General features: G+C 39.7%; 1 protein-coding gene across 1 annotated transcript in view; it reads left to right on the plus strand.

The window, feature by feature from the left end:
- Tbc1d31 (TBC1 domain family member 31) overlaps positions 1 to 12393 on the plus strand; it is a 58710-nt gene that overhangs the window by 40998 nt on the left and 5319 nt on the right. The window contains exons 15-20 of the mRNA XM_090339337.1: positions 104 to 256; positions 585 to 720; positions 5114 to 5206; positions 7549 to 7689; positions 9069 to 9263; positions 11436 to 11594. Of these exons, the coding sequence (XP_090195463.1) occupies positions 104 to 256; positions 585 to 720; positions 5114 to 5206; positions 7549 to 7689; positions 9069 to 9263; positions 11436 to 11594 (877 nt within the window). The remainder of the gene's footprint in view (positions 1 to 103; positions 257 to 584; positions 721 to 5113; positions 5207 to 7548; positions 7690 to 9068; positions 9264 to 11435; positions 11595 to 12393) is intronic.

Raw genomic sequence — 12393 nt, forward strand, 5'->3', positions numbered from 1 at the left:
GTCTTATGCACTGAATCAAATGTATATTTTGTGTCATGATTTACCTAAATTACTTTGCTTTTTTTGTTCGCATTTTCATAATAATTAATATTGTACACTTAAGGCAGACAGTTGAGAACATGAAAGCTGAAGTAGATCAGCGAAGACTTGAAGATGAAGCTTGGTATGAAAAACAAGAAGAGCTCCGTAAAGCAGAAGAAGCAAGAAGAGAAATGCTCTTGCAAGAGGAAGAGAAGATAGTGCAACACAGACAGAGGCATGTGTTACTACTTGAGAATATGCATGCATGAGTTAGTGAAATCACTTATATGTTATTTCATTTTCTCATTTAGAAATAGACTATGTGGAATTACCTATATTAATTTCCACTAAGCAAATATTTACATTAATACAAAAATAAAAATATGTAATGCATAATTAATGCTAAAGCTATACTGAATATAACCTCATACTTAGCTTTACTTTCTAAGTAAAAGATCTAGTATACTTTGGAAAGTATGACTAAGAAACACTGTTTTATAGTAGGCAGTAAAAGTTAAACCAATATTAGAAAATGTTTTATTTCAATATTCTTTGAATTGAAGACTAGCTGCTGTGAAAAGAGAGCTAAAAATGAAGGAAATGCACTTACAAGATGCTGCTAGAAGGCAATTCCTGAAGCTTCAGCAAGAGCAACGTGAAATGGAACTACGAAGACTGGATGATGAAATTGAGAGGAAGGTTAGTTATTCTAACTAGAACTCAGACATCTCCACCTACTCTGACTTAGCTATGATTACCCTCATATTAAATAGTAAGTCTACAGTACACATAAATAGTTAATTTTACTTACTTTAACCCTCCACTATTTTTATTATCTTTGTATCTCATTAGTGGTAAAATATTTAATAACAAGAAGACTAGGCAAGTTGACTGGTATCCTTGCTAAATGAAAAAGAAAAGTATCGGATAACTATTAGAATAATTGTGAAAAAAAATTTATAAAAATTTGCACATGGGAACTGGGCACAGTGGCTCACGCCTGTAATCCTAGCTACTGAGGAGGTGGAGATCTGAGGATTAAGGTTCAAAGCCAACCCAGGCACTAAAAAGTCCAGGAGACTCTTATCTCTAATTAACCACCAGAAAACTGGAAGTGGCGATGTGGCTCCAGGGATAGGGCAGTAACTTTGAGCTGAAGAGCTTAGGGACACTGCCCAGGCCCAGAGTTCAAGCCCTACAACTGACCCCCCCAAAAAAGAAAATTTGCACATGGCAGGGGCCAGGAGTTTGGCCTAGTGGTACAGTGCTTGCCTAGCATGCACAAAGACCCAAGTTCAATTCCTCAGTATCATACACATAGAAAAAAGCTGGAAGAGGTGCAGTGGCTCAGGTGGTAGAGCTGTAGACTTGAGGAAAAAAGCCCAAGGTCAGTGCTCAGGTCCTAAGGTCAAGCCCCAGGACTGGAGAAAAAGAAAAAAAATTTGCACATGGCAAATATGAAAAAAATTTAAATACAAGATAAATAGGGTTAAATGTGGATTCTTTCTATACTTCCTCATTTTATTCCCAGAGAAAACCTTTTCTTTGTTTTTTTTTTTTGCGAGTCCTGGAGCTTGATCTCAGGGCCTGTGCACTGTCTCTGAGCTTCTTTTTTTCTTTTTTTTTCTTTTTTGTCAGTCCTGGTGCCTGAACTCAGGGCCTGTGTACTGTCCTTGCGGCTTTCTTAAAACTAGAGCTCTACCACTTGGGCCACAGTACCACTTCTGGCCTTTTCTGTGTATATGGTACTGAGGAATTGAATCCAGGGCTTCGTGCATGCTAGACAAGCACTCTACACAGGCCATACTCCTGGCCCCTGTCCCTCAGCTTCTTTTGCTCAGGCTGGCACACTACCACTTGAGCCACAGCGCCACTTCCAGCTATTTCTTCCTTCCTTCCTTCTTTCTTTTTTCTATGTGGTAATGAGGAATTGAACCCAGGGCTTCATGCTAGGCCAGCACTCTACCACTAAGCCACATTCCCATCCTCATCTAGATGTAACCTTTAAAAAAAAAAAAATTATCCAGGCAGCAGTGGCTCACTCCTAGTGACCCATTTAGCTCAAGGCTAGCTACAGGGGAGACTGAATTTGGGAAGATCATGGTTCAAAGCCAGTCCTGGCAGAAGTTTGTGAGACTTCTTTCCAAGAGAGAGGTGGGCACAGTGGATTGTTCCTGTTACCCTAGCTAAGGTGAGAAGTCTGACATAGGTGGCTCATACACAGACACACACACCCCCTCAAAAATAACCAGCAGGGCTGAGAACATAGCTTAGTGGTAGAGTGCTTGCCTAGCATGCATGAGGGCTTGGGTTCATTTCCTCAGTACCACATAGTGAAAAAGCTGAAAGTGGCACTGTGGTTCAACTGGTGCAGTGCTGTCCTTAAGCAAAAGTAGCTCAGCAACAGTGCCCAGGCCCTGAGTTTAAGCCCCAGGACTGGCAATATAAAAAATAAAAACAATAATAATAACCAGCAAAAACAGCTGGAGATGTATGTGTGTGGCTTGGCTATGTTTGCCCAGCAATCACAAAGCCAACTGCAAGCTCAATATACAAAAAAAAAAAGTTAATTGCACAATTATTCTCTATTTGTTTACTTATATTTCTGTACTTATATGAAATTTGTTTTTCTCCTTTTATCTTGTTTTTGTGCCATGCTTCAAAAAATGATAGCTGAATATAGTTGTTGAGCATATTCTACTGGTGAACATATACTAAAGTTTATTTAATTCTTTGCTATTAGACATTTGGGTTCTAAAAATAGTTTATATTTATTTATTTAAATTTTAATAATGTAAATATTTAAAATTGCCTGGTGGATTATATTCATATTGCTATTAAAAAGCATATTTCTTCCCCAAAAGTAATACATTTCAGAACTCTTGACAGCTTTATTTCAAACCCTTTGGGATAGGGCAAGGTGCTCCTTGGCCAAAGAATCCTGAAATGCGTTTAACATCAGAATGAGCTTTATCCTGCTCTCCTAGCCCCCTTCCTTCCAGCTCCCTTTTCCTGTGTGCTCTCATCTTCCCTGACTCCAGAAGCTCAGCTCAGGCTCCCTAGACTTAAACACAGACACACGTACACACACACCTGCGAACATCTGCCAGATGCAAGGTCAGTAGATTGGTTTGGCTCTCACATTTGTTGGTGTATCTCAGAATTCATGAGCAAAAGAGCTGTAGCTGAAATTCCTAAAAAGGGTTTGCTGCTTTTGCAAACCACCTGGAGACATCCCTCACCTTCTGGCACTATCACTGTTGCTTTTGCAATAACCTCCTTAAGGTGAATTTTACCCTTGGATACATTTCTTTTAGTATCCCACTATATTTTACTTTTGCTACTTCTATTAAGAGCATTTGGTAGCCTGTCTTTTTTTTTTTTTCCCCAGTCCTGGGGCTTGAACTCAGTGCCTGAGCACTGTCCTTGGGCTTTCTCAAGGCTAGAGCTCTGCCACTTGAACCACAGCTTTTTCTGTGTATGTGGTACCAATAAATCAAACCCAGGTCTTTGTGCGTGCTAGGCAAGCACTCTACCACTAGGCCACACTCCCGGCTCCTAGTAGCCTGTCTTTTAGTCAGTGGTAGTATCAAAGGTAGAAATGATGAGAGGCTAGGAGTGTGGCTTAGGGGTAGAGTACCTTCCTAGCATACATAAAGACCTGGGTTTGATTCCTCAGTACCACATACATAGAAAAAGCCAGAAGTGGCACTGTGGCCCAAGTGGTAGAGCTCTAGCCTTGAGAAAGCCCAAGGACAGTACTCAGGCCTTGAGTTCAAGCCCCAGGGCTGGCAATAAATAAATAAATGACATTAATTAACTAATTAATGGTGATAGATGATTGAAGGTTTTGTTTTTGTTTTGTTTTGTGTACTTTATTCCCATCCAGATTCAAACCTGGTTCTTTAGGCAGCCAAATATTTAAGATTGTCTAGACAGTGCCTTCTCCAAACACTCTATGATACAGAAAAGATGCTTCAAGTCAAATTTTGGAGTGCTCTGAACTAATTGAATTTGAGCAAAGTACATATAGGTTGAACAGTCCAAAATGAACTTCAACCGGAGTTACTAGGTATCAGATCAAATATATCTCAGAGATCTGAGGATTGTGGTTCAAAGCCAGCCGGGGCACAAAAGTCCATGAGATACTTATTTCCAGTTAATCATCAGAAAACCGAAAGTAGTGCCATGGCTCAAGTAGTAGAGCACTAGGCTTGAGTTTAAGAGATCGGGACAGTAAGTGTCCAGGCCAGAATTCAAGTCCCACCACCAACAAAAAAAGAAAAAAAGAAATCTCAATTAAAAGATAAAACATTCGGGCCTGGAGTTTGGCCTAGTGGTAAAAGTGCTCATCTAGTATGCTCAAAAACCCTGGTTTGATTCCTCAGTACCACATATATAGAAAAGGGCTGGAAATGGTGCTGTGACTCCAGTGGTAGACCACTAGCCTTGAGAAAGCCCAAGGACAGTGCTCAGGCCCTGAGTTCAAGGCCCAGGACTGGCAAAAAAAAAAAAAAAAAGATATTCTGCCAGGTGCCAGTGCCTCACACCTATAATTCTAGCTTAGTGAATGATAGTGACAATATATTACTATTTACTCTAGTTTTAAAAAATATGATTCCTGCTGAGTGCTGGTGGTTCATGCTTGTAATACTAGTTCCTCGGGAGGCTGAGATCTGAGGCTCATGATTCAAAGCCAGCCTGGGCAGGAAAGGCCCCAAACTTTTGATCTCCAATTAACCACCTAAAAAGTGGAAGTAGAGTTGTGGCTTAAAGTGGTAGAACACTAGCCTTGAGCAAAAATATTCAGCGATAGCACTCAGAACCTGGGTTCAAGCCCCAACACAAACCAAAATAAAAATAATAATAATAAACCAACTGTAATTCTTGGGTCTCTTGTTTTAAATGTCCATATAACAGCATACTAAATGCATTAAATATTTTGTAAGCCAGTCCTGGTGTCGCATGCCTGTCATCCTAGCACTTGGGAGAGGGAGGAAGGAGGAGTGGGGAAGCAAGCACCTATCATTTAAAAACATTTTTTTTTTTTTGTAAATGATTTTTGTGTTCACAGTTTGATGTTTGCCCATAGGTACAAATGAGAGATCGTGAAATTGCTACCACAGCCAGAGACCTAGAAATAAGACAGCTGGAGCTTGAAGCACAAAAAAGACTTTATGAGAAGGTATGCATTATTTCCAATGTAGGAAAAGCACTTTGCACAAATGCTTTTTAGACTATATTTGTGGTTTATAGTATTGATTTCATTCCATTTTTGTCCCTACTTTGGAAAACAAAAAGATGAAGTGCTTTGTCTGAAAATCTTTGGGTGCCAACTTGATGCTCACAACACTTCAAATTTCAGAGCATTTCAGACTTTGGAAAAGGAAGCTCAACTGGCAAAGTTGATGCAGGTATTCCAAAACCCAAAAGAATCCATCTGAAACATTTCCAAACCCAAGCATTTCAGATAAGGGATAGTAAACTTGAAACTTTGAGGAGTCTTATAAGGTAAATTAGACAAGAACCACCAGGCACTTTATATTAGAATCTTCTGGCATTTTAGATTAGAACAAATGCCTACTTAGGACATGGAAGTCAGTTTTTAAGTCACTGGAAAAAGGTGTTAATACAAAATTTCTTATTTGGGGAAAATAATTTTCATTGATTTAGTGTTAAGTTTTTGCTTTTTTTCAGCTTTCTTAACAGCAAACATTGAATTTGAAATTAGTCTTTTTTTTTTTTTTTTTTTTTTGGCCAGTTCTGGGGCTTGACCTCAGGGCCTGAACACTGTCATTGGGCTTTCTCAAAGTTAGAGTTCTACCACTACAGACACAGACCACTTCTGGCTTTTTCTATGTCGTGGTACCAAGGAAATGAACCAGATCTTCATGTATGCTTGGCAGACAACCTACCACTAGGCCAAACTCCTGGCCCCTAAAATTAGTCTTACCTACAAATTCATACCAAGTCACACACTTATTGTTTGTGATCCATCTTACGTAATACTTAAAACATAGCATTTAGTAATACCTGTAGCACCTTTCAAAATGCTGAATCTCTTCTAGAAGTGAGTGGAGAATTTGCAGTTTGCCTAGGAATGTCTCCTGTGATTTTTGAATTAAGCATAATTCATTTGGACTAAAGCTAAAGCTTCGTGTGTCTGTCTCTAGTGTTGAGGATCAGACCCTGGACCTTGCACATTGGTAGGGAAGTACCCCCCTCTCTGAGTTATATCTCTAGTCCTGGAAGCTTAGTTTTTGCTTTTTTTTTTTTTCTTTGAAGATGAGAGGTGGTGATTAGGGGCTTGATTTTAGAATTTATAGAGGCTTTACAAGGAAAGTACTAAAATTTTCCAGATGTTTTCCTCTGATTCTCAAATATTAATACTTTGCTAAATTTATTTTCTTTCTCTGTGTATAAGACTTACACCCATACACTTTTTTCTGTATCATTTAAGAGTTAGTTGTAGACATAATGCTCCTCTGACCCTAAATAATTCAGTGTATAAGGAATAAGTATGTAATTGCACTATAGTTCCCAAAGTCAATTAATATTATCTGGTGTACAATCCTTATTCAGATTAGATCAGTTGTCCTTTTCTAAAAGCTTCTCTAAAGAAAATCTAAGATTTTTGTCCCCCAAGTATCCCATATTTATTCTTTTCAATTAAAAGTGATCCCAAATCTTTGTTTCATGAAATTTATTTTATTTTAAAACTGGAGTTTGGCCAGGAGTTTAGCCTAGTTGGTAGAGTGCTTGCGTGGCATGCATGAAGTCCCGGGTTGGATTCCTTGGTACCACATACATAGGGGAATAAAAAAAGCCGGAAGTGGTGCTGTGGCTCAAGTGTTAGGGCTCTAGCCTTGAGAAAACCCAAGGACAGTGCTCAGGCCCTGAGTTCAAGGCCCAGACTAGCAAAAAAAAAAAAATGAGTTTGAACTCAGAACTTGTACTTTAGTCTTTACATGGCCCCATTTACTACTTACCTGTTGTCTATTGGTGGTAAGATTCACGTCACACACCAGCAGGAATGCCGCAGAAGTGATGTTAAACTTCTATCTGGGCATCAGATTAGAACAAATGTTTATTACACTGTTCATCCTGTCTTCTGATGGAGGTGTTTCTTAAGGCAGACTACTGAGCTAGAAAAGAGTTAACTGCTCAATTCTGAATTTTGCTTAATGAATACAAATATGCTACTATCCTCTTTTTGAAATTGGCACTTTATCTGCCAGACTCATCTCTTACATTAAGTTGATTAAAAGTGTCTATTTCTTAAGAGATTTTGTTCTAGAATACACACAATATTATGATTGCTTCTTGGAAATATGAGCCAAATATTCAGTATATATCTAATTTGAATTTACTTTAATCCTTAGATCTCAGTCTATAGCTGAGATTATAGTCCTGAGACTCTTGCATATGGCATTGTTTTTAGTTGTAAGCATATTAGTACCCTGAAAAGGAGAAAGTCGTTTTGTGTTTTATTATTATTATATAGATTGGCCTTTTTTTTTTTAATAGAATCTTACTAGAAATCAAGGGGCTTTTGCAAAAGAATTTCGAGAAGATGCAAATGCCTACAGACAAAAAAGGGATTTTGAAGACAATATGTTTCATAAGCTGATAGAAACTGACCAGACTCACAGCAGAAATGCTCAGAAGGTAAGAAAAAATAAATAAATAAATTCGCTGTATACATAAAATAGTATTTGTTAAGGAGACTCACAATAAAAGTTAGTAGTCTGGGAGGGTGTCTCAAGTACAGGGTTCTGCATTCAACCTCTGGTACCAACCTCACTTCCCAAAAAAGATTAAATTTTAAAAGCTTATAAAGTTGACACCATTTATTCCTAGAAGTTCATATTGCAAAATTTATTTGTAGAGTACTTCATTGGTAGTCAGATAATATGTCTTTTATACAAGGGAAATAATAACTTTCTAAATGATACTATTATACTGCGTTCTGACTCAAAAATCATCCCTGACTGAGTGAATAAAAGGTTGCAGAATATCGGGTCCTTGCCTGGTATATAAATCAACACTTCCAAAGAATTGTTTGTGAAATAATAATAACTATTACCCAGTAAAAGTAGGGATAATCAAGTAAGTATTAGAAAAGGTACCTTAAAGGCGGGAGTGAGCTGGGTACTGGTGGCTCACTCCTGTTGTCCTAGCTACTCAGGAGGCTGAGATCTGAGAATCGCAGTTCAGAGCCAGCCCTGTGAGCAAAGTCTGTGAGACTCTTATCTCCAGTTAACTACCAAAAATATAGCTGGAAGTGGAGGTGTGGCTCAAGGGGTAGAGCACTAATGTTAAGCAAAAAAAAAGTTTAGGGATAGGGCACTCAAAGAACAGTGTTAGAGAGAGCTTCCATTCTACAGTAGTACTGTAAGTGGTTCCCAGAATATCCTTGGGAGGTTGGTAGTTTTGGTTTTGGGGGGATTTCTTGGGGGTTTTGTGTGTGTGTGTGTGTGTGTGTGTGTGTGTGTGTGTGTGTGTGTGTGTGTGTGTGTGTGTGTTTTGTTTTTTTGCCAGTCCTGGGCTTGAGCTCAGGGCCTGAACACTGTCCTTGGACTTTCTCAAGGCTAGAGCTCTACCACTTGAGCCTCAGCACCACTTCTGGCTTTTTTCTATGTATGTAGTACTGAGGAATCGAACCCAGGTCTTCATGCATGCTAGGCAAGCATTCTACCATTAGGCCAAACTCTCGGCCCCTGGTTTGTTTTTTTCTTATAGGATTTGTCTCATTTGCAAACTTAGGCTCTTCCAATTCCTTTTAAGGTGTTGACACCAAAGAAGTTTGTTAAATCCCTACCCATTCAAAGCCAGAAGTTAAAAGTACCAATGTTGGGCTGCTTGTGGAGATGAGTTTAATTTGCTTGTGGCAGTGCCTGGAAGTCCATTTGTGTTACACACTCCCAAGTGATTATGCCAGGCCACCAGAGTTAGGACCACCTCTCTGCGACACTGGATGCCTTGAATAAATGTTCCACCATTTCAAATAATCTAAGTTTGTATCTCAAATTCAATTTTTTTCTTAGGTAATTGAAGAAAATTTAGCAAAAGCTGAGGAAGCATGCCTAAATACTGACTGGAAAATTCAAACTTTACATAAACAAAAATGTGATGATCTACAACGAAATGAAAGCTACCAGGAAGTGACCAAACTCCTTCAGAAAAACAGAAGACAGGAAGCAGAGCTATTAAATGCAATGATGGAGGAGGAATCTGAGAAGGTAAGAACCATGCTATAAATTTTTATTACAGGTCCAGGAGTATGGCCTAGCAGTAGAGTGCTTGCCTAGCATGCACGAAGACCTGGTTCGATTCCTTGTTACACAGAAAAAGCTGGAAGTGGTGCTATGGCTCAAGTGGGAGACTGCTAACCTTGAGAAAGTCCCAGGACAGTGCTCAGGCCCTGAGTTCAAACCCCAGGACTGGCAATAGATAAATAAATTCCACACCCTGACACAAAGGGTTTTTTTTTTTAATATTTTTTATTGTAATTAATAAAAGGGTTACATGATATTTGCCAGATAGATGGTGCATTAATTCACATACATTGATACCCTTTCACAAGAGTTTTTGTATAACATCAAAATCCCTTACCAGGATTCCATCTACTCTCAAAGTACTGTTTTCTCCAAAGGATAGCAGCCCATTTTACATCCAGCCTTCATATCAATAATCCCTACCTTGAGAAGTTTTTCACCACAACTTCCCTGAGCCCGAAGCCTGGGGAGCACCCCAGCTCCCCTAGATTTTCCTGTTGTTAAATGTAAGAGTTATAAGACAGGGCTCTGCATCACTGAAATAAGGTAGCAGGAAAATAAATCTTGGATAAGGGTGTGATGGAAATCCATTGTGAGGAGCAGACATTATGAGTGAGTAGTAGAAAGAAGGAAATAAAGTTAGTTTCCCAGAGCCTTCTCTCTCTTCTGCTGGTCCACAGCATCTGTGCTGGCATCTGGACCACAGGCAGAGAACCCAGAGTGCTGGGAGGACTAACCAGAGGTTAGGTATATGTGACACAGAATGACAGTTGTCCCTTTAAGTTCCATTTTGATTCTTCTTAATTTTCTTTGGAATTATAATACTCCTTGCTACAAAAATACATTTCTCAGCAACTTTCATAGCCATCTAAAATGAGATATGGAACTTCTGGGAAGGAGTTAAATCGGAGTTGGCTCAGATGGAAGGTAGGACATTTTACACTCCTGCTCTTCCTTCTTCCTGCTGTCTGCAGTGTACGTGTGATGGCTGGGGCTAGAGTAGTCATCTTAGATGATAAAGAATAGCTGGTGGGGGGGGTGTGAAAAAAAAAAGGAATAGCTGAGAATGAGAGCCTCACACCAGGAGGTAAGACAGAAAGGCCAAACTCCCGACTCCAAGTTGTGGATTTTAAAGGTAATAACTGCATGTGGCCTTGGAAATCAAATATATACATGCCTATATACATGGGGTTTTTCTTGTTTGGTTTGGTTTTGGTCGATTGTGAGATTTGAACTCAGTGCCTGGTCACTATCCCTGAACTTTTAGTGCTCTCCCACTTTGAGCTACAGAGTTACTTCTGATTTTCTGATGGTTACTTGGAGATAGGAATCTCACAGCATTCCTGCCCAAGCTGGCTTCAACTGTGATCCTCAGATCTCAATTTCCTGAGTAGCCAGTGCCCAGCTATATTTTGCTTTTATTTAATAAATTGGTCTTCTGTTTATAAAAATCATATATGGGCTTCCATGTAAAATCTACAGCATTTCTAGAACCTTGGCACTGGGTTAGTAGTTTAAGTTAATTATTTTCAGGTAAAAAAGCAGGGACTCATGAAGATTACTTGACTTCTATATGGTCTTGACTGTTTAAAGCTGGTCAAAGACTTAGTTGTTTGGGTTTTGTAAACTTTACAAGTAAGGCATAACATCAAAATTAGATAATTTAATTGTCATTAATGCAAAGCTAGCTTGATCTTGTATTTGAAACCTATAGAAATGAGTTGATATTTCAGCAGTGGTCAGGAGCTACCTCTGTGCTTCACAGAACTCTGGAGAACTGAGTGATATAAAAAGGTGCCTCTGGGGCTGGGAATATGGCAAAATTCTTGCCCAGAATGCATGAAGGCCTGGGGTTTGATTCCTCAGTACCACATACACAGAAAAAGCCAGAAGTAGTAGAGTGCTAGTCTTGAGCAAAAGAAACTCAGGGACAGTGCCTAGTCCCTGAGTTCAAGCCCCAGGACTGGCAAAAAAAAAGGTGCCTCTGCTCTCAAGGTTCTTCCACTGCATGTAGCCCAATATCAGACAGGCCCTGCCTGCCCTGACTTTGAAGGAATGAAGAGAAGAGGGCGGACACAGGGCCTATTCGCCATGGGACCTGCATTCCACCATTTGAAGATCCTTCTCTGTGTGTAGTGGAAGGAAGCTGAAGAAAAGGAGTTCCATCTGAGATCAGAAAAGAAGGCTTCTGCCCTTTCAGATGCGTCTAGACACTGGTTTTTAAGGCAGGAGCTGGGTGCTGTTCTAGAGCATGCTGGGAGGCCGTTTTCTAAAGGTGAGTCTGCGTGCTCGTACGCATTCCTTGTCTACCTGCAGATTCTATGCTTGTATTTTGGGCCTTTTTACTCCAAGATGCTCAGCTAATCACTACTCAGAGATACTCACTGTTTTGGGGGTGGGAAGGATGTAGCCTCAACGTCCTCTCAAGGCTTTTTTTTTTTTTTCACCAGTCCTGGGGCTTGAATTCAGGGCCTGAGCACTGTCCTTGGGCTTTCACAAGGCTAGAGCTCTACCACAAACCACAGCATCACTTCTGGCCTTTTCTACATATGTGGTACCAAGATGGAAGTGGTGCTGAGGCTCAAGTGGTAGAGCTCTAGCCTTGAGAAAGTCCAAGGACAGTGCTCAGGCCCTAAGCTCAAAGTCCAGGACTGACATACATACATGCATGCATGCATACATACATACATGCATACATGCATACATACATACATAAAATAGATGATTTTCTGGGCACCAGTGGCTCATGCGTGTCATCTTAGCTACTCAGGAGGCCAGCCCGGGCAGGAAAGTCTGTCAGACTGTTTTTCTCAATAAAGTCCTGAGAAAAAGATGGAAATGGTGCATAGTCTTTGTGCATAGTTGGCAAGCACTAGGCCAAACTCCCAGTCCACATGAAGGCTGTTCTTATAGAATATAATCAAGCATTAGGTTTGGTACAAAGTTTGCAATAGTATTAACTGAAAAAATCAAAATGGTGAAAGACTGCTTCAGTTTTTTATTAGGTATATTAAAACAATATCATATATAGAGTCAGGAGCATAGCCTAGTGGTAGAATGCTTGCCTAACGTGCATGAGGTCCTGGGTTTGATT

This window comes from Megascapheus bottae, chromosome 9 (genome assembly GCF_031878675.1).
Source record: "Megascapheus bottae isolate mThoBot1 chromosome 9, mThoBot2.hap1, whole genome shotgun sequence".
Lineage (NCBI taxonomy): Eukaryota > Metazoa > Chordata > Mammalia > Rodentia > Geomyidae > Megascapheus > Megascapheus bottae.